A 20073-nucleotide genomic window follows, 5' to 3' on the forward strand; every position below is an offset into this window, starting at 1 on the left:
TTGTATAGTGCGGTGCCTTCTTCTTAAAGCGCTTGCTGTTCATTCCCTTCTCACCTCTACACCCTCAGCTCGTTGTGGACGGGGTATCTAGACTGTGAGCCTGTTGTTGGGTAGGGACCATCTCTATATGTTGCCAATTTGTAATAATAATGATGGCATTTATTATGCGCTTACTATTTGCAAAGCACTGTTCTAAGCGCTTCCCAAGCGCTTGATGATTATCCTCTTGGACATTGAATCCATCATGACTTCAACCACTGAAACACTGACTCCTTGTGTAGTGCGGTGCCTTTTTCTTTAAGCGCTCGCTGTTCATTCCCTTCTCCACCTCTACACTGTCAGCTCATTGTGACAGTATAGTGCTTAGTACAGTGCTCTGCACACAGTAAGCGCTCAATAAATACGAATGAATGAATGAATAAATGTGTCTACCAACTCTCTTATACTGTACTCTCCCAAGTGCTTAGTGCAGTACTCTGCAACACAGTAAGTACTCAATAATTGTGATATTTAGTGCTCACTATCTGCCAGGTATTATACAAAGCGCTGGGGTGGATAATAATAATAATAATAATAATGGCCTTTATTAAGCGCTTACTATGTGCAAAGCATTGTTCTAAGCGCTGGGAAGGTTACAAGGTGATCAGGTTGTCCCACATGGGGCTCACAGTCTTAATCCCCATTTTACAAATGAGGTAACTGAGGCAAAGTGACTTTCTGTGGATACAAGCAAATCAGGTTGGACACAGTCTCACGGTCTCAATCTCCATTTTAGAGATGAGGTAACTGAGGCACAGAGAAGTGCTTGGCTCATGGTAAGCACTTAACAATACCATCAATATTGTTATTATTCTTGTACCTCACCCAGCACTTAGAAAAGTGCTTGGCCCATAGTAAGCACTTAACAAATACCACTATTATTATTATTATTATTAGTAGTAGTAGTAGTAGTAGTAGTATTAGTATTAGTATTATTATCATTATTATTATTATTATTATTGTCTGGGCCTCAGAGAAGTTAAGTGACTTGAGCTTTATCCACTAGGCCAAGCTGCTTCTCGGTACATACCCTCGACTGATAACCGAAGGTGGTAGTTTCCACAAGTGACTAGTCTAATTTGCAGCCCCAACCCAACTCTGTCCACCGTGATTCCTGAGATGGTTCAATCTAAGTTCCTTCTATGGAGAAGCAGTGTTGGCTAGCAGAAGGACTACAGGCCCAGGAGTTGAAAGACCTGGGTCCTAATCTTGGCTCCGTCTATTGCTTGCTGTGTGACCTTGGGCAAGTCCCTTAACTTCTCTGTGACTCAGATCCCTGCAAAATGAGGATTTAAGCCTCCTGCCTCCAATTTAGAGTGTGAGCCCCATGTGGGACAGGGGGCTGTGCCTGACCTGATAAACATAATAATAATAATGGCATTTATTAAGTGCTTACTATGTGCAAAGCACTGTTCTAAGCACTGGGGAGGTTACAGGGTGATCAGGTTGTCCCACGGGGGGCTCACAGTCTTCACCCCCATTTTACAGATGAGGTAAATCAGGCCTAGAGAAGTAAAGTGACTTGCCCGAAGTCACACAGCTGACAAGTGGCGGAGCCGGGATTTGAACCCCTGTCCTCTGACTCCAAAGCCTGTGCTCTTTTCATTGAGCCATACTGCTTCTCTAATAATGATGGCATTTATTAAGCGCTTACTATGTGCAAAGCACTGTGCTAAGCACCAGGGAGGTTACAAGGTGATCAGGTTGTCCCATGGGGGGGGCTCATAGTCTTAATCCCCATTTTACAGATGCGGTAACTGAGGCCCAGAGAAGTGAAGTGACTTGCCCAAAGTCACCCAGCTGACAATTGGTGGAGCCGGGATTTGAACCCATGATCTCTAACTCCAAAGCCTTAGCTCTTTCCACTGTGCCACGCTGCTTCAAGACCTGGGTCCTAATCTTGGCTCTGCCTCTTGCTTACTGTGTGACCTTGGGCAAGTCCCTTAACTTCTCTGTGACTCAGATCCCTGCAAAATTGAGGATTTAAGCCTCCTGCCTCCAACTTAGAGTGTGAGCCCCATGTGGGAGTGTGAGCCCCATGTGGGACTGTGAGCCCACTGTTGGGTAGGGACTGTCTCTATATGTTGCCAACTTGTACTTCCCAAGCGCTTAGTACAGTGCTCTGCACACAGTAAGCGCTCAATAAATACGATTGATTGATTGATTGGGACAGGGGGCTGTTCCTGACCTGATAAACATGTATCTACCCTGGAGCTTAACAAATAAAATTTTTTAAAAAGACTTTTTCCTTTGGCCAGTCTATTCTGAGAGGACCACGTCATGAAATCGTGAGTCTCCTTAACCGTCCCCGACAGAGAACCTCGTGTTCCCCGGTCATGTTCAGAATCGGCTTTGCCCCGGGCCACACTAGGGGTAATTTTCACAATTCTACTCTGCTATATTCTGAGTTGAGCTGTTCAATCAATCAATCGTATTTATTGAGCGCTTACTGTGTGCAGAGCACTGTACTAAGCGCTTGGGAAGTACAAGTTGGCAACATATAGAGACAGTCCCTCCCCAACAGTGGGCTCACAGTCTAAGGGGAAGAGCCTGCGTTTTAACAGCAATGGGAGTTCAGAGGAGAAGCAGCATGGCTCAGTGGAAAGAGCACGGGCATTGGAGTGAGCCCACTGTTGGGTAGGGACCGTCTCTATATGTTGCCAACTTGTACTTCCCAAGTGCTTAGTACAGTGCTCAGCACACAGTAAGCGCTCAATAAATACGATGGAATGAATGAATGAATGGAGTCAGAGGTCATGGGTTCGAATCCTGGCTCTGCCAATTGTCAGCTGCGTGACTTTGGGCAAGTCACTTCACTTCTCTGAGCCTCAGTTACCTCATCCGTAAAATGGGGATTAAGACTGTGAGCCCCACGTGGGACAACCTGATCACCTTGTAACCTCCCCAGCACTTAGAACAGTGCTTTGCACATAGTAAGCACTTAATAAATGTCATCATCATTATTTTTCACCCACAATAGCTTGGCCCCTTGAAGTTGAGCTGGCTCCTGAGGAACTCTCCTCACCCTGGAAGAGAGTAGAAAGGCTCCGGGGACATTTTCAGTGCCACGGGGGAGTTCACCGGTGCAGGTTTTAGAACTGCATGGAGACTGTATATCCAGGTGGGTAAACTTTGCTCCCATTTGCCGCTCTGGATCAGAACCCAAACTAGGCTCCAATGGAAAGACGACCAAGCCTGAAAGGAACCGACCAGATAAGCAAGTTAAGCTGTCTCTTGGCTGAGGCAGCCCCAGATTGGTATTTGTTTGTCCATGGAAAGGAAGACCTCTAGTTCAGCATTGAGCAAATATTTGAGGTTATGGATTAACTGGCCCCCTCACCCCACCCCCACCCCAGAAGTCCTTAGCAGAAGGAAGAATAGCTTGCTGTCCTTCGACTACCTGCATCAGTAAGTGCTTACAGGCTCAAAACATGAGCTCTGTCATGTGAAATGGCATGGGGGAGCTGGGGGGTGAGAGAGAGAGAGGGAGAAAGAAAAGGGCTCATGATATAGGGAAGTAGGAAAGGAGAATCACTCAGAGGAGGTCAGTGGCTTTGCATTGTCCTGGGCACTGTGGCTGTAGGGGAGCAAATGGGTATTTCAGATGAAGGTGGCACAAGACGGAAGAGAAGTGAAAGGAATTCATGGAAGGGATGCCCGGGGAGCGGTCACAATGAAGAGAGCTGTAAAGTGTACCTGCAGAGAGAGATTCATTTTTGCTCCTTGTCCTTCTGGGTGGCCCTGGGAGGTGATTTGTTTGTAAGACGGTTCACACCTAATAGGCAAGGTGAATAAAGCACTGAGCAGTAGGTTAAGCTCTCCTAGGGAGTTGAGAGCCAGGGATTAAAATTCACAGCCCTGGGATCCCCCTCTGAAGCGTTTCGGGCTTTATCGATTCCTTATTTCCTCCCTAGCGGATGTCAATTTCTTCAAAATGTGGCAGTACATGATCTCTTTGGTATTTCTGGCATCCTGGGAGTTTCCCCGTGGGCACTGTAGCTCAGGTAAGGGCCCGTAGTGCATCCCGTGGACGTGGACTTGCTCGCAAACCAGAGACTGATTTACTATGGTGGGCGGTGAAACCTTCGTGGGCAGTCTACCATTTAGGGAGACCGTGTTTTTCCTTTTCATTCCTTTCTTTTCTTGGGGGCCTGTGGTTGCACGTTTCCTTACGCTTTCTCCATAGCTCCTCTGTTTCAGAATGCCAAAGGTGTGAGATGTAACATCCAAAATGCCCTCTTTTGGGTTTTTTCGTACAGAAAGCAATGCCTTGATTTATTTACTGTTTTAATGTCTCCTCTGAAGGCAAAAAGGGCTTTGGTTTTTCACATTTTGCCCACAGATGTCCCTCTAAAATAGGCCGAGGTAGGAATTAGTGTTACCCCATTGTATGTGGGGGGATCAGATGAAGCCCATTAAATTTAACTGGTCTGTCCACTGGCACTCTCATAGAATCAGGCCTGGAATGCAGATTTTCTGACCTGAAATCAGTCAATAATATTAATTGAGCGCTTACAGTGGGCAGAGCACTGTACTAAGCACTTGGAAGAGTACAACAGGACTAGCAAACGTTCCCTGCCCACATCGGATTTACAGCCTAGAGGACGAGCTTATAGGCTCAATTGTGGCTTCTTCCACGGCTGCACTGCGTCACCCTGACTTGCTCCCTATATTCATCCCCCCATCCCAGCCCCACAGCGCTAATGTACATATATGTCATTTCTTTATTTATATTCATGTCTTTCTCCCCAATCAGACTGTAAGCTTATTGGGGGCAGGGAATGTGTCTGGTTATTGTTGTGTCGTACTCAGCGTGGCTCAGTGGAAAGAGCCCGGGCTTTGGAGTCGGAGGTCATCGGTTCAAATCCCAGCTCTGCAACTTGTCAGCTGTGTGGCTTTGGGCAAGTCACAACTTCTCTGTGCCTCAGTTACCCCATCTGTAAAATTGGGAATAAGACTGTGAGCCCCATGTGGGACAACCTGATCACCTTGTAAACTCCCCAGTGCATAGAACAGTGCTTTGCACATAGTAAGTGCTTAATAAATACCATTATTATAATAATAATATAATTATTATTATTATTAAGAAGAAGCAGCGTGGCTCAATGGAATGAGCATGGGCTTTGGAGTCAGAGATCATGGGTTCAAATACCAGCTCTGCCAAGTGTCAGCTGTGTGACCTTGGGCAAGTCACTTAGCTTCTCTGTGCCTCAGTTCCCTCATCTGTAAAATGGGGATTAAGACTGTGAGCCCCACATGGGACAATCTGATCACCTTGTATCCTCCCCAGCGCTTAGAACAGTGCTTTGCACAGAGTAAGTGCTTAATAAATACCATTATTATTATTATTACTCTCCCAAGCTCTTAGTACAGTGCTCTGCACATAGTAAGCGCTCAATAAATACAATTGTCTGACTGACTGAGTGACCATCACTGCCCCTAGGGCTGTTGTCTAGCTGCCGCTGCTTTCTACCCTCCACCACTCTGTGGAGGCAGCTTTACTGAACAGATGCGAAATTACAGATGAGAGAGACAACAGAGAACCGGAGAGAGTCAGGGAGGCCAAAGGGAAAATCAGAAAGACAGCAATGGCTATAATGGATCTTTAAAATCCCTGAATGTTTCAAAGGTTTCTGCTAATAATAATGATGGTATTTGTTAAGCGCTTACTATGTGCAAAGCACTGTTCTAAGTGCTGGGGAGACTACAAGGTGATCAGGTTGTCCCACAGGAGGCTCACAGTCTTCATCCTCATTTTACAGATGAGGGAACTGAGGCCCAGAGAAGTGAAGTGACTTGCCCAAAGTCACACAGCTGACAATTGGCGGAGCCGGGATTTGAACCCATGACCTCTGACTCCAAAGCCCCGGCTCCTTCCACTGAGCCACGCTGCTTCTCTCTTCTGCTAGATGGTCTTCATCGGCCTCATTTAAAAATTAGCCCTTAACGAGAACAGTGCTTCGCACATAGTAAGCGCTTAACAAATGCCATCATCATTATTATTAGAGGGGCAACATGGGCTCAATGGAAAGAGCCCGGGCTTTGGAGTCAGAGGTCATGGGTTCAAATCCCGGCTCTGCCACATCAGCTGTGTGACTTCAGGCAAGTCACTTAACTTCTCTGTGCCTCAGTTACCTCACCTGTAAAATGAGGATTAAGACTGTGAGCCCCCCATTGGACAACCTGATCACCTTGTAACCTCCCCAGCACTTAGAACAGTGCTTTGCACATAGTAAGCGCTTAATAAATGCCATCATTATTATTATTATTATTATTATTATTACTGTATGGCAGTCTCGGGAACACCCTCTCACCGTCCCTTAGACCTTCTCTCCCTCCCCCTTCCCCTATTAAGCCTTCTTTTCCATCAGTTCCCTCTCCCTTCTGCCTTGTCTCCGCACTCAGATCAGTGACCTCTGGCCATTTGATAGTCGCCCCACCCTCAACCCCACATCACTTATGTGCATATCTATAAATGATGCATTATAAATTATTTCTTTATATTAATGTCTGTCTCCCCCTGTAGAGTGTAAGCTCTGTGGGGGCAGGGAAAGCATCTGCCAACTCTGATATATTGTACTCTCCCAAGCGCTTAGTACAGTGCTGTGTACACAGGAAGTGCTCAGTAAAGAGCTAAATTCATTCATTCATTCAATCGTATTTATTGAGCGCTTACTGTGTGCAGAGCCTGTACTAAGCGCTTGGGGAGTACAAGTCGGCAACGTATAAAGACGGTCCCTACCCAACAACGGGCTGACAGTCTAGAATAGATAGATAGATAAGATATCTATCTAGAGATATCTATCTCTATAGATCGATAGATATCTCTAGATAGATGAGGTTGAAGTACACTTGGGTAGATTGGCATTAATAATAATAATAGCGCTTACTATGTGCAAAGCACTGTTCTAAGCCCTGGGAAGGATACAAGGTGATCAGGTTGTCCCACGGGGGGCTCACAGCCTTTATCCTCATTTTACAGATGAGGGAACTGTATGTTCATGTCAATTGTATTTAATAATAATAATAATAATAATTGTATCTGTTAAATGCTTACTATGTGCCAAGCACTGTTCTAAGCACTGGGGAAGATACAAGGTAATTAGGTTGTCCCATGTGGGGCTCACAGTCTTAACCCCCATTTTAGAGATGAGGTAACTGAGGTGCAGAAAAGTGAAGTGACTTGCCCGAAGTCACGCAGCTGACAATTGGTGGAGCCGAGATTTGAACCCATGACCTCTCATGCCCGTGCTCATTAAGAGAAGCAGCGTGGTTTAGTGGAAAGAGCACAGGCTTGCGAGTCAGAGGTCGTGAGTTCCAATCCTGGCTCCGCCACTTGTCAGCTGTGTGGCTTGGGGCAAGTCATTTAACTTCTCTGTGCCTCAGTTACCTCATCTCTAAAATGGGGATTAAGACTGTGAGCCCCACATGGGACAACCTAATTACCTTGTATCCACCCCAGTGCTTAGAACAGTTCTTGGCACATAGTAAGTGTTTAACAAATACCATTATTATTATTATTAAATATAATTGACTGATTACTCCACTCCCCCTGCACCTTCCATTGGAGCCAAAATTATTCAGCCCATCGGCTTCCGATCTCCAATTCCAATTCCACCAGCTCTACCCGGCTTCCCCCTTCCCTGCCCCTCTCCCCCGCCTCCTCTCCCCCAGTGTTCTCCAGCCGCAGAGATGCCAACCAAGTCCTGAGAATTCAAAAGCGAGACAATTCATTCCTGGAGGAACTTAAACCTGGCAACCTGGAGCGCGAGTGCCAAGAGGAACTTTGTGACCTAGAGGAGGCCATGGAGATTTTCAAAACCCGGGAAGCTACAGTAAGTCAATATAATAATAATAATAATAATAATAATAATAATAATAATGGCATTTATTAAGCGCTTACTATGTGCAAAGCACAGTTCTAAGCGTGCAGCTGTCTGATACTGTTTTTCTTCCTAGAAAAGACTTCTCAAGATTCTCTCAGCCTAATTCAGAAATTAATGAGCCCACTGTTGGGTAGGGGCTGTCTCTATATGTTGCCAACTTGTACTTCCCAAGCGCTTAGTACAGTTCTCTGCACACAGTAAGTGCTCAATAAATACGATTGATTGATTGATTGATTAATGAGGTTGGCCTTTTTTTCCCCCCAGCTCTAACCCAAGTAGGGGGAGGGCGGGGATCATCATCATCATCATCAATCGTATTTATTGAGTGCTTACTATGTGCAGAGCACTGTACTAAGCGCTTGGGAAGTACAAATTGGCAACATATAGAGACAGTCCCTACCCAACAGTGGGCTCACAGTCTAAAAGGGGGAGACAGAGAACAAAACCAAACATACTAACAAAATAAAATAAATAGAATAGATATGTACAAGTAGAATAAATAATTAGAGTAATAAATATGTACAAACATATATACATATATACAGGTGCTGTGGGGAAGGGAAGGAGGTAAGATGTGGGGGATGGAGAGGGGGACGAGGGGGAGAGGAAGGAAGGGGCTCAGTCTGGGAAGAAGGCCTCACATACATATAATGCGTGGATATTTCCAAGGCTGCCTGAATCCTAAATCTCCTCCCCTGCCTTCCCTGGTGACAGTGGAGGGCAGAGCCGGGATTCCTGTAGCGTGTGGCTCTTCCTCCTGGGAATCCACGGCCGGCTTTGGTGGTTTTCAGATTTTATTTGGAAGGCCGGCAGAGCCCCTGGGTAGCAGTCGATCCGAACTGTTTATCGAAAACCTACTCTATGTGCCCATCCCTGAATTAAGCACTTGGGAGAATTCAGCAGAAACAAAAAGTGCATTCCTCGCGCTTAAGGAGTTTATAATCTAGAAGGAGAGACTGGCAAACACAAATTAATTAGAAAATAAGGGGAACAACAGAGAGAACAAGGTTGTAGCTGGTAAAAACAAAGAGTTTGGTAGGACGAAGTACAAGAAAAAATAGCATCTAATGATAAATGTATATAGATACATATCAATCATTCCTTCATTCATTCAATAGTACGTATTGAGCGCTTACTGTGTGTGGAGCACTGTACTAAGCGCTTGGGAAGTACAAGTTGGCAACATATAGAGACAGTCCCTACCCAACAGCGGGCTCACGGTCTAGAAGGGGGAGACAGACAACAAAACAAAACATATTAACAAAATAAAATAAATAGAATAAATATGTACAAGTCAAATAAATAGAGTAATAAATATGTACAAACATATATACATATATACAGATAATCAGTGTGTTGACATAATAATAATAATAATAATAATAATAATAATAATAATTGGCATTTGTTAAGCGCTTACTATGTGCAAAGCTGAGGATGTAATACATAAAAGCTAAGGGTGCTGTTGAAATTGATAGGTTTATGAGGTGTGAAGAAATTAGGGAAGGTATCCTGAAGGAGTAGGGTCCTCAGGAGGTTTTTGGAGATGGGGAGAAGAGTAGTCACCAATTTGGTTGATTGGATGATTGTAGGGAGTTTCAGGCAGGGAGAATAGCTGGGAGTCCTCCGCCCCCTCCCCATCCCCCCGCCTTACCTCCTTCCCCTCCCCACAGCACCTGTATATATGCATATATGTTTGTGCGGATTTATTACTCTATTTTATTTGTACATATTTATTCTATTTATTTTATTTTGTTAATATGTTTGGTTTTGTTCTCTGTCTCCCCCTTCTAGACTGTGAGCCCACTGTTGGGTAGGGACCATCTCTATATGCTGCCAACTTGTACTTCCCAAGCGCTTAGTACAGCGCTCTGCACACAGTAAACACTCAATAAATACGATTGAATGAATGAATGAATGAGTCAGAGGACCTGGGTTTTAATTCCGGTTCTGTCACTTGCGTGCCGTGAGACCTTGGGCCAGTCATTTAACTTCTGTTTCCTCATCTGTAAGATGGGCATTCAATGCCTGTTCTTCCTCCTACTTAGACTGTGAGCCCCAAGTGGGACAGGAACTCAGTTCAACCTGATCGCTTGTAATGACCCTAGCACTTAGTACAGTGCTTGGCACACAGGAAGGACTTAACAGTTAATTCATTCATTCAGTCGTCTTTATTGAGCGCTTACTGTGTGCAGAGCACTGTATTAAGCGCTTGGGAAGTACAAGTTGGCAACATATACATATTTACTATTTGTACATATTTACTATTCGATTTATTTTATTTTGTTAATGTTTTGTTTTGTTTGTTGTCTGTCTCCCCCTTCTAGACTGTGAGCCCGCTGTTGGTTAGGGACCGTCTCTATATGTTGCCAACTTGGACATCCCAAGCGCTTAGTACAGTGCTCTGCACACAGTAAGCGCTCAATAAAGATGATTGAATGAATGAATGAACATATAGAGACGGTCCCTATTGCCATTCCCAGACTGAGCCCCCTTTTTCCTCTCCTCCTCCCCATCCCCCCGCCCTACCTCCTTCCCCTCCCCACAGCACCTGTATATATGTTTATACAGATTTATTGCTCTATTTATTTTACTTGTACATGTTTACTATTCCATTTATTTTGTTAATGCTGTGCATCTAGCTTTATTTCTATTTCTTCTGACGACTTGACACCTGTCCACGTGTTTTGTTTTGTTGTCTGTCTCCCCCTTCTAGACTGTGAGCCCATTGTTGGGTAGGGACCGTCTCTCTATGTTGCCAACTTGTACTTCCCAAGCGCTTAGTACAGTGCTCCGCACACAGTAAGCGCTCAATAAATACGATTGAATGAATTGTGGGAGAGTGAAGAGGTAGCTCTGTTTAGAAGGAGCACAGGGATATGTCAGGCTTGTAGGAGAAGAGGGCCGATATATATCACCTTGTAACCCCCCCCCCCAGTGCTTAGAACAGTGCTTTGCACATAGTAAGCGCTTAACAAATACCATCATTATTATTATTATAAAAATTGGTAGAAAGCCTTGGAGGAGTCTCCGTCTGATGCGGAGAGAAATAGGAAGCTACTGGGTGAAGGTAGAGAGACTTGGGTCAATCATAGGAAGATAATCCAGGCAGCAATATGTAGTATAGACCAAAGCAGGGAAGAGGCTGAAAGGCTGGGATACCAGGGAGTCGTCAGTCAATCGTATTTACTGAGCGCTTACTGTGTGCAGAGGAGCGCTGTACTAAGCGCTTGGGAAAGTACAGTATAACAATATAACAACCACAATCCCTGCCCACAGTGATCTTACAATGTAAAGGGGGAGATGAAAATTAATATAAATCAACAAATTACAGATATATACCTAAGTACTGTGTGGCTGAGAGGGGGATGAATAAAGGGAGAAAAACAGGATGATGCAGAAGGGAGAGGGAGAAGAGGAAAGGAGGGCTTAGTGGGGATGAATAAAGTGAGAAAAACAGGGCGATGCAGAAGAGAGAGGGAGAAGAGGAGCAGCATGGCTCAGTGGAAAGAGCACGGACTTTGGAGCCAGAGGTCATGGGTCCGAATCCTGCCTCTGCCACTTGTCAGCTGTGTGACTTCGGGCAAGTCACTTAACTTCTCTGGGCCTCATTTACCTCATCTGTAAAATGGGGATGAAGATTGTAAGCCCCACGTGGGACAACCTGATCACCTTGTATACCCCCAGCGCTTAGAACAGTGCCTTGCACATAGTAAGCGCTTAATAAATGCCATTAGAAAATAAATAAATAAATAAATAAAGAGGAAAGGAGGGCTTAGTCGGGATGAATAAAGTGAGAAAAACAGGGTGATGCTGAAGGGAGAGGGAGAAGAGGAAAGGAGGGCTTAGTCAGGGAAGGCCTCTTGGAGGAGATGTGCCTTCAGTGAGGTTTTGAAGCCGGGGGGAGAGTGGACACCATAGTATAGTCTATTAAGTGGCAAGGGCTACAACCAGGAAAGTGGCTATTTGAGTGAAGAGGAAGGGGTGATCAAGGAGATGTGAGAGAAGAGTTGAAAGAATTTCATGATAGATTGGATATGAGAATTAAAAGATTATGAGTAGGGATCAGGTGTGCCTAACTCTGTTGTTCTTTTCCAAGCCCTTAGCACAGTGCTCTGCACACAACAATAGTAATCATCATCATCATCAATCATATTTACTGAGCGCTTACTGTGTGCAGAGCACTGTACTAAGCGCTTGGGAAGTACAAATTGGCAACATATAGAGACAGTCCCCACCCAACAGTGGGCTCACAGTCTAAAAGGGGGAGACAAAACCAAACATACTAACAAAATAAAATAGAATAGATATGTACAAGTAAAATAAATAAATAAACAAACAAACAAATAAATAAATAAATAAATAAATAGAGTAATAAATATGTACAAACATATATACATATATACAGGTGCTGTGGATAAGGGAAGGAGGTAAGATGGGGGGATGGAGAGGGGGAGGAGGGGGAGAGGAAGGAAGGGGCTCAGTCTGGGAAGGCCTCCTGGAGGAGGTGAGCTCTCAGTAGGGCCTTGAAGGGAGGAAGAGAGCTAGCTTGGCGGATGGGCAGAGGGAGGGCATTCCAGGCCCGGGGTTCGACGGCGGGACAGGCGAGAACGAGGTACGGTGAGGAGATTAGTGGCGGCAGAGGAGCGGAGGGTGCGGGCTGGGCTGGAGAAGGAGAGAAGGGAGGTGAGGTAGGAGGGGACGAGGGGATGGGCAGCCTTGAAGCCCAGGGTGAGGACTTTCTGCCTGGTGCGCAGATTGATTGGTAGCCACTGGAGATTTTTGAGGAGGGGAGTAACATGCCCAGAGCCTTTCTGGACAAAGACAATCCGGGCAGCAGCGTGAAGTCTGGATTGAAGTGGGGAGAGACACGAGGATGGGAGATCAGAGAGAAGGCTGATGCAGTAGTCCAGGCGGGATAGGATGAGAGCTTGAATGAGCAGGGTAGCGGTTTGGATGGAGAGGAAAGGGCGGATCTTGGCAATGTTGCGGAGCTGAGACCGGCAGGTTTTGGTGACGGCTTGGATGTGAGGGGTGAACGAGAGAGCGGAGTCGAGGATGACACCAAGGTTGCGGGCTTGTGAGACGGGAAGGATGGTAGTGCCGTCAACAGAGATGGGAAAGTCAGGGAGAGGGCAGGGTTTGGGAGGGAAGACAAGGAGTTCAGTCTTCGACATGTTGAGCTTTAGGTGGCGGGCAGACATCCAGATGGAGATGTCCTGAAGGCAGGAGGAGATGCGAGCCTGGAGAGAGGGGGAGAGTGCAGGGGCAGAGATGGAGATCTGGGTGCCATCAACGTAGAGATGATAGTAGTAATGATATTTATGGTATTTGTTAAGCACTTACTATGTGCCAAGCACTGTTTGAAGCACTGGGGTAGATACAAGGTCATCAGGTTGTCCCACGTGGGGCTCACAATCTTAATCCCCATTTTGCAGATGTGGTAGCTGAGGCACAGAGAAGTGAAGTGGCTTGCCCAAGGTCACACAGCAGACAAGTGGCAGAGCCGGGATTAGAACCCATGTCCTCTGATTCCCAAGCCCAGGCTATTTCCACTAATCCACGCTGCTTCTCATAAACACTCACTGATTGATTGATTCATTCATTCATTCAATCATATTTATTGAGTGCTTACTGTGTGCAGAGCACTGTACTAAGCACTTGGGAAGTACAAGTTGGCAGCATATAGAGACGGTCCCTACCCAACAGTGGGCTCACAGTCTAGAAGAGGGATGAGAAGAATGAAAAATGCCACTCAGACTGTGGGCTTCTGGGATAAGGAGGATAATAATAATAATAGTAGTGTTCCAGGCACTGTACTGAGGGCTGGGGGAAGCATCGTGGCTCAATGGAAAGAGCCCAGGCTCAGGAGTCAGAGGTCATGGGTTCAAATCCCGGCCCCGCCAGTTGTGCACTGTGTGACTTTGGGCAAGTCACTTAACTTCTCTGTGCCTCAGTTCCCTCATCTGTAAAATGGGGATTACGACTGTGAGCCCCACGTGGGACAACCTGATCACCTCCTATCCTCCCCGGTGCTTAGAACAGTGCTTTGCACATAGTAAGCGCTTAACAAATGCCATCATCATCATTATTATTATTATTACAAGCTAATCAGGGTGGACACCACCTATGTCCCACATGGGGCACACAGTCTTAATCCCCATTTTGAAGGTGAAGTAACCGAGGCACAGAGAAGTTAAGGTCGCACATCCAGGGAAGTGGCGGAGCCGGGATTGGAACCCAAGTCCTCTGACTCCGAGGCCCGTGGTCTATCCACTAGGCCACACTGCTTCTCTATAGTGCAGTCACTTGGCTAGGGTCAATCAATCAATCAATCGTATTTATTGAGCGCTTACTGTGTGCAGAGCACTGTACTAAGCGCTTGGGAAGTCCAAGTTGGCAACATAAAGAGACGGTCCCTACCCAACAGTGGGCTCACAGGCTAGAAGACTGTGGGTCATTAAGGAGTCATTAAGCTGGGCCCCGGTGACCAAGACTGCGGACAAGTGACCCACATGGGTTTCTCGGGGAGCCACGGAGGATATGGCCAGTCGGGGCATGGGGCTGCTTCTGTATGTGGAGGACCTCATTTAGATGTTGTGGGGAGATAATAATAATAATAATAATAATATTAATAATAATAATAATGGCATTTATTAAGCACTTACTATGTGCAACGCACTGTTCTAAGCACTGGGGAGGTTACAAGGTGATCAGGTTGTCCCACGGGGGGGCTCGCAGTCTTAATCCCTGTTTTCCAGATGAGGGAACTGAGGCCCAGAGAATAATACTAATACTAATACTACTACTAATAATAATGGCATTTATTAAGCGCTTACTATGTGCAAAGCACTGTTCTAAGCACTGGGGAGTTTACAAGGTGATCTGGTTGTCCCACGGGGGGCTCACAGTCTTAATCCTCATTTTACAGATGAGGTAACTGAGGCCCAAAGAAGTGAAGTGACTTGCCCAAAGTCACACAGCTAACAAGTGGCGGAGCCGGGATTTGAACCCACGACCTCTGACTCCAAAGCCCGGGCTCTTTCCATTGAGCCACGCTGCTTCACTTTTGGAGAGAGTTGTGGAGCAATAATAATAATATTGGTATTTGTTAAGCACTTACCATGTGCCAAGCTCCATTCTAAGCACTGGGATAATAATGATGATATTTGTTAAGCGCTTACTATGTGCAAAGCACTGTTACAAGGTGATCAGGTTGTCCCACGTGGGGCTCACAGTCTTAAACCCCATTTTACAGATAAGGTAACTGAGGCACGGAGAAGTGAAGTGACTTGCCCAAAGTCACACATCTGACAAGTGGTGGAGTCAGGATTAGAACCTATGACCTCTGACTCCCAAGCCTGGGATCTTTCCACTGAGCCACACTGCTTCTAGATACAAGGCAATTAGGTTGTCCCACGTGGGGCTCACAATCTTCATCCCCATTTTACAGATGAGGTAACTGAGGCACAGAAAAGTTAAGTGACTTGTCCAAAGCCTCACAGCTAAGTGGCAGAGCCGGGATTAGAACCCAAGCCCTCTGACTCCCAAGCCCGTGCAATTTCCACTAAGCCACGGTAGAAGCGGCAGTTATCGCTGCAGATGATTGGGATCAGAAGGATCTGGGTTCTAATTCTGACTCCACCACTTGTCCTCTGTGTGATCTTGGACAAGTCACTTCACTTCTCTGTGCCTCAGTTACCTTATCTGTAAAATGGGGAAGAGTATGTGAGCCCCAAGTAGGACAGGGACTGTGTCCGATCTGATTAACCTGTATCTACCCCAGTACTTAGAACAGTGCTCGGCACATAGTAAGCACATAACAAGTACCATAATTATTATTATCACTAACTAGTCGTGGCTCAGTGGCTTAGGAGTCAGAGGTCATGGGTTCAAATCCCGGCTCTGCCAACTGTCAGCTGTGTGACTTTGGGCGAGTCACTTAACTTCTCTGAGCCTCAGTTGCATCATCTGTAAAACGGGGATTACAAATGTGAGTCCCGCGAGGGACAATCTGATCACCTTGTATCCCCCCAGCGCTTAGAACAGTGCTTAGCACATAGCAAGTGCTTAACAAATGCCATTATTATTATTATTATTCTCTGTGCCTCAGTTACCTCATCTGTAAAATGGGGATTAAAACTGTGAGCCCCCCATGGGACAACCTGATCACCTTGTAACCTCCCCAGCACTTAGAACAGTGATTTGCACGTAGTAAGTGCTTAATAAATGCCATTATTATTATTATTATTATTATTATTATTATTATTATTCCCCTGTTGTTCACTGCCTGGGAACAGCCCTGGCTTTCGGGCCACAACTTGACCCCGCATAAATCCCTGTCATAATATGGATTTTCCTTTTCTTCCCAGTTAAATTTCTGGTCCAAGTATTACGGTAAGTGTTTCTTTTGCTTGTCCTTGTGTCTAATTCATGTTGGGGGGTGACTAGGCCCTTGTGGGGGCGGGTCCCACCATTCATTCATTCAGTTGTATTTATTGAGCGCTTACTGTGTGCAGAGCACTGTACTAAGCGCTTATAATGTTAGCATTTGTTAAGCGCTTACTTTGTGCCAAGCACTGTTCTAAGCGCCGGGGAGGATACAAGGTGATCAGGTTGTCCCACGTGGCGCTCGCAGTCTTAATCCCCATTTTACAGACGAGGGAACCGAGGCACCGAGAAGCGAAGTGACTTGCCCCAAGTCACCCAGCTGACAGTTGGCCGAGCCGGGATTTGAACCCATGACCTCTGACTCCCAAGCCCGGGCTCTTTCCACTGAGCCACGCTGCTTCTCTAAGAGGCCAACCCCCCGCCGTCTACAGTTGCTTCGCTGATCTCCGAGCGAACGGTTGAGGCGGTGTCGCAGTGGAGGCCGAGGGCCGGATCAGGCGGCCCCGGGGGCTCCTTCCAGTTAGAGGAGCGGATGGGTCCCATTCCTTCATTCATTCAATCGTATTAATTAATTAATTAATTAATAATGGCATTTGTTAAGTGCTTACTATGTGCAGAGCACTGTTCTAAGCGCTGGGGGGGGATACAAGGTGATCAAGTTGTCCCACGTGGGGCTCACAGTCGTCATCCCCATTTTACAGATGAGGGAACTGAGGCTCAGAGAAGTGAAGTGACTTGCCCAAGGTCACCCAGCAGACATGTGGTGGAGTCGGGATTCAAACCCATGACCTCTGACTCCAAAGCCCGGGCTCTTTCCACTGAGCCACGCTGCTTCTCTAAGAGGCCAACCCCTCGCCGTCTACAGTTCCTTCGCTGATCTCCGAGCGAACGGTTGAGGCGGTGTCGCAGTGGAGGCCGAGGGCCGGATCAGGCGACCCCGGGGGCTCCTTCCAGTTAGAGGAGCGGATGGGTCCCATTCCTTCATTCATTCAATCGTATTTATTGAGCGCTTACTGTGTGCAGAGCACTGGACTGTCCCAGATTGGTCTGAGGCCCCACTCCTCCATCTTTACACCCCCTCCAACGCCCCGACCCAAGCACCTCCTTGCTTGCCAGTCTCTCCCAACTCCCCCCAACCACAAGTAGTACCAAACTGCCACGGTCCACACCGGATGGGTTTTGGAAATCCATCCGGGGTGGCGGGCCTGGACGTCCCATTGATTTTTTTTCTTCCCCTCTCTCCCCTCCCCGGCTCTCCTGGCCCTTTGGGGAGCCGTCCAGACGGGGACCAGTGCAGTCCTCATCCCTGCAACAACGGGGCCTGCAAAGACAGTTTCGGCGCATTCGAGTGCACCTGTGACGAAGGCTGGGAGGGTCGCCTGTGTCAATACGGTAACTGTCACCGCCTCCCTCCAGACGCCCCTTTCCTTCCCTGGACCCGTCCCGAATTAGTCGGAGTGTCCGCTGCAGTGTGGAAGGCCCCTCTGTGGGGCAGGGTGGCCTGATGACACTAGTTTAGGAGGGGGGGTTGTTAATCAGTCACTTGCCTTTATTAAGCATTTACCGTGTGCTAAGCGCTTGGGAGAGTACAACAGAGTTGGTAGGCACGTTCCCTGCTCATGTTAAGTGCTGATTATGTGCCAAGCACTGTACTAGACTGTGAGCTCACTGTTGGGACCTCCTTCCCCTCCCCACAGCCCCTGTATATATGTATACATATATATACATATAAATATACATATATATAATACATATATATACATATACATGCACATACATATAATACATATATACATATGTACATATATACACATATACATATAATACATATACATGCATATACATACACATACATATAATACATATATACATATGTACATACATACACATATACATATAATACATATACATACATATACATATATACATATGTACATATATACATATAATACATATACATATATACATACATATACATATACATTTGTACATATTTATTACTCTATTTATTTTACTTGTACATATTTATTCTATTTATTTTATTCTGTCAATATGTTTGGTTTTGTTCTCTGTCTCCCCCTTCTAGACTGTGAGCCCGCTGTTGGGTAGGGAGCGTCTCTATATGTTGCCAACTTGGACTTCCCAAGCGCTTAAGTACAGTGCTCTGCACACAGTAAGCGCTCAATAAATATGATTGAATGAATGAATGAATATATGTTACCAGCTTGTACTTCCCAAGCGCTTAGTACAGTGCTCTGCACACAGTAAGCGCTCAATAAATACGATTGATTGATTGATTGATTGTACTAAGCGCTGGGGTAGATACAAGATCACTGGGTCAGACACAGTCCTTGTCCCTCATGGGATTCTCGGGGTAAACAGGAGGGAAAATGAGTATTGGATCCCCATTTTACAGATGAGGAAACTGAGGCCCAGAGAAGTTAAGGGCCTTGCCCAGGGTCACACAGCAGGAAATGGGAGAAGCAGGGATTAGAACCCAGGTCCCCGGCCTCCCAGCTGCACTACTACTACTACTACTACTAATAATAATGGTATTTGTTAAGCACTTACTATGTGCAAAGCACTGTTCTAAGCGCTGGGCGGGATACAAGGCGATCAGGTTGCCCCCCGTGGGGCTCCCAATCTTAATTCCCGTTTTACGGATGAGGTAACTGAGGCCCAGAGTAGTGAAGTGACTTTCATTCATTCATTCAATCGTATTTATTGAGCGCTTACTGTGTGCAGAGCACTGTACCAAACGCTTGGGAAGGACAAATCGGCAACATATAGAGACAGTCCCCACCCAACAGCGGGTTCACTGTCTAGGAGATTGTGGTCATCTGGAACTGGAGGAATACCTGGTTTTTAAAATGTACAATAACCGTAACCATTTTGGAGGAAGCAGTGTGGGCTAGTGGAAACAACACGGACCTGGACTCTAAAAAGGCTTCGTCAATTGTCTGCTGTGTCACTCAACTTCTCTGAGCTTCAGCTGCCGTATCTGTAAAATGGGAATTCTATCCTCCTCCTCCCTCTGATTTAGACTGTGAGCCCCATGTGGGACACGGATTATGTCCAACTAGCATCCAACTACTCCAGCGTCTAGAACAGGGCTTAACAAACATCACAAACAAATTAAAAGGCTATTTAGCGTCTACGATGGAACAGTTAGGAGGGAGACTGCATTTGTTTGCCCCAATCCTCACTTCCTCACGCGGGAGGGGTAAGTGGGGAGCCAACACAGTGGACTTGTCCAAAGTCAATCAATCAATCATATTTATTGAGTGCTTACTGTGTGCAGGGCACTGTACTAAGCGCTTGGGAAGTACAAGTTGGCAACATCTTGAGACGGTCCCTACCCAACAGCGGGCTCACAGTCTAGAAGGGGGAGACAGAGAACAAAACCAAACATATTAACAAAATAAAATAAATAGAATAGATATGTGCAAGTAAAATAAATAAATAGAGTAATAAATATGTACAAACATATATACATATATACAGGTGCTGTGGGGAAGGGAAGGAGGTAAGGCGGGGGGATGGAGAGGGGGAGGAGGGGGAGAGGAAGGAGGGGGCTCAGTGTGGGAAGGCCTCCTGGAGGAGGTGAGCTCTCAGTAGGGCCTTGAAGGGAGGAAGAGAGCCAGCTTGGCGGATGGGCAGAGGGAGGGCATTCCAGGCCAGGGGGAGGATGTGGGCCGGGATCACCCAGCTGACAATTGGCAAAGCTGGGATTTGAACCCGCGACCTCTGACTCCAA

At 46.3% G+C, this 20073-nt stretch overlaps 1 protein-coding gene across 1 annotated transcript in view; it reads left to right on the forward strand.

Moving 5' to 3' along the window:
* Positions 1-3357: 3357 nt before the first annotated feature.
* PROC (protein C, inactivator of coagulation factors Va and VIIIa) overlaps positions 3358-20073 on the forward strand; it is a 52951-nt gene continuing 36235 nt past the window's right edge. Inside the window, exons 1-5 of the mRNA XM_038744464.1 lie at positions 3358-3447; positions 3954-4043; positions 7714-7874; positions 16298-16322; positions 17598-17708. Coding sequence (XP_038600392.1) covers positions 3974-4043; positions 7714-7874; positions 16298-16322; positions 17598-17708 — 367 coding nt within the window. The 5' untranslated portion in view covers positions 3358-3447; positions 3954-3973. The remainder of the gene's footprint in view (positions 3448-3953; positions 4044-7713; positions 7875-16297; positions 16323-17597; positions 17709-20073) is intronic.

This window comes from Tachyglossus aculeatus, chromosome 1 (genome assembly GCF_015852505.1).
Source record: "Tachyglossus aculeatus isolate mTacAcu1 chromosome 1, mTacAcu1.pri, whole genome shotgun sequence".
Taxonomy (NCBI): Eukaryota; Metazoa; Chordata; class Mammalia; order Monotremata; family Tachyglossidae; genus Tachyglossus; species Tachyglossus aculeatus.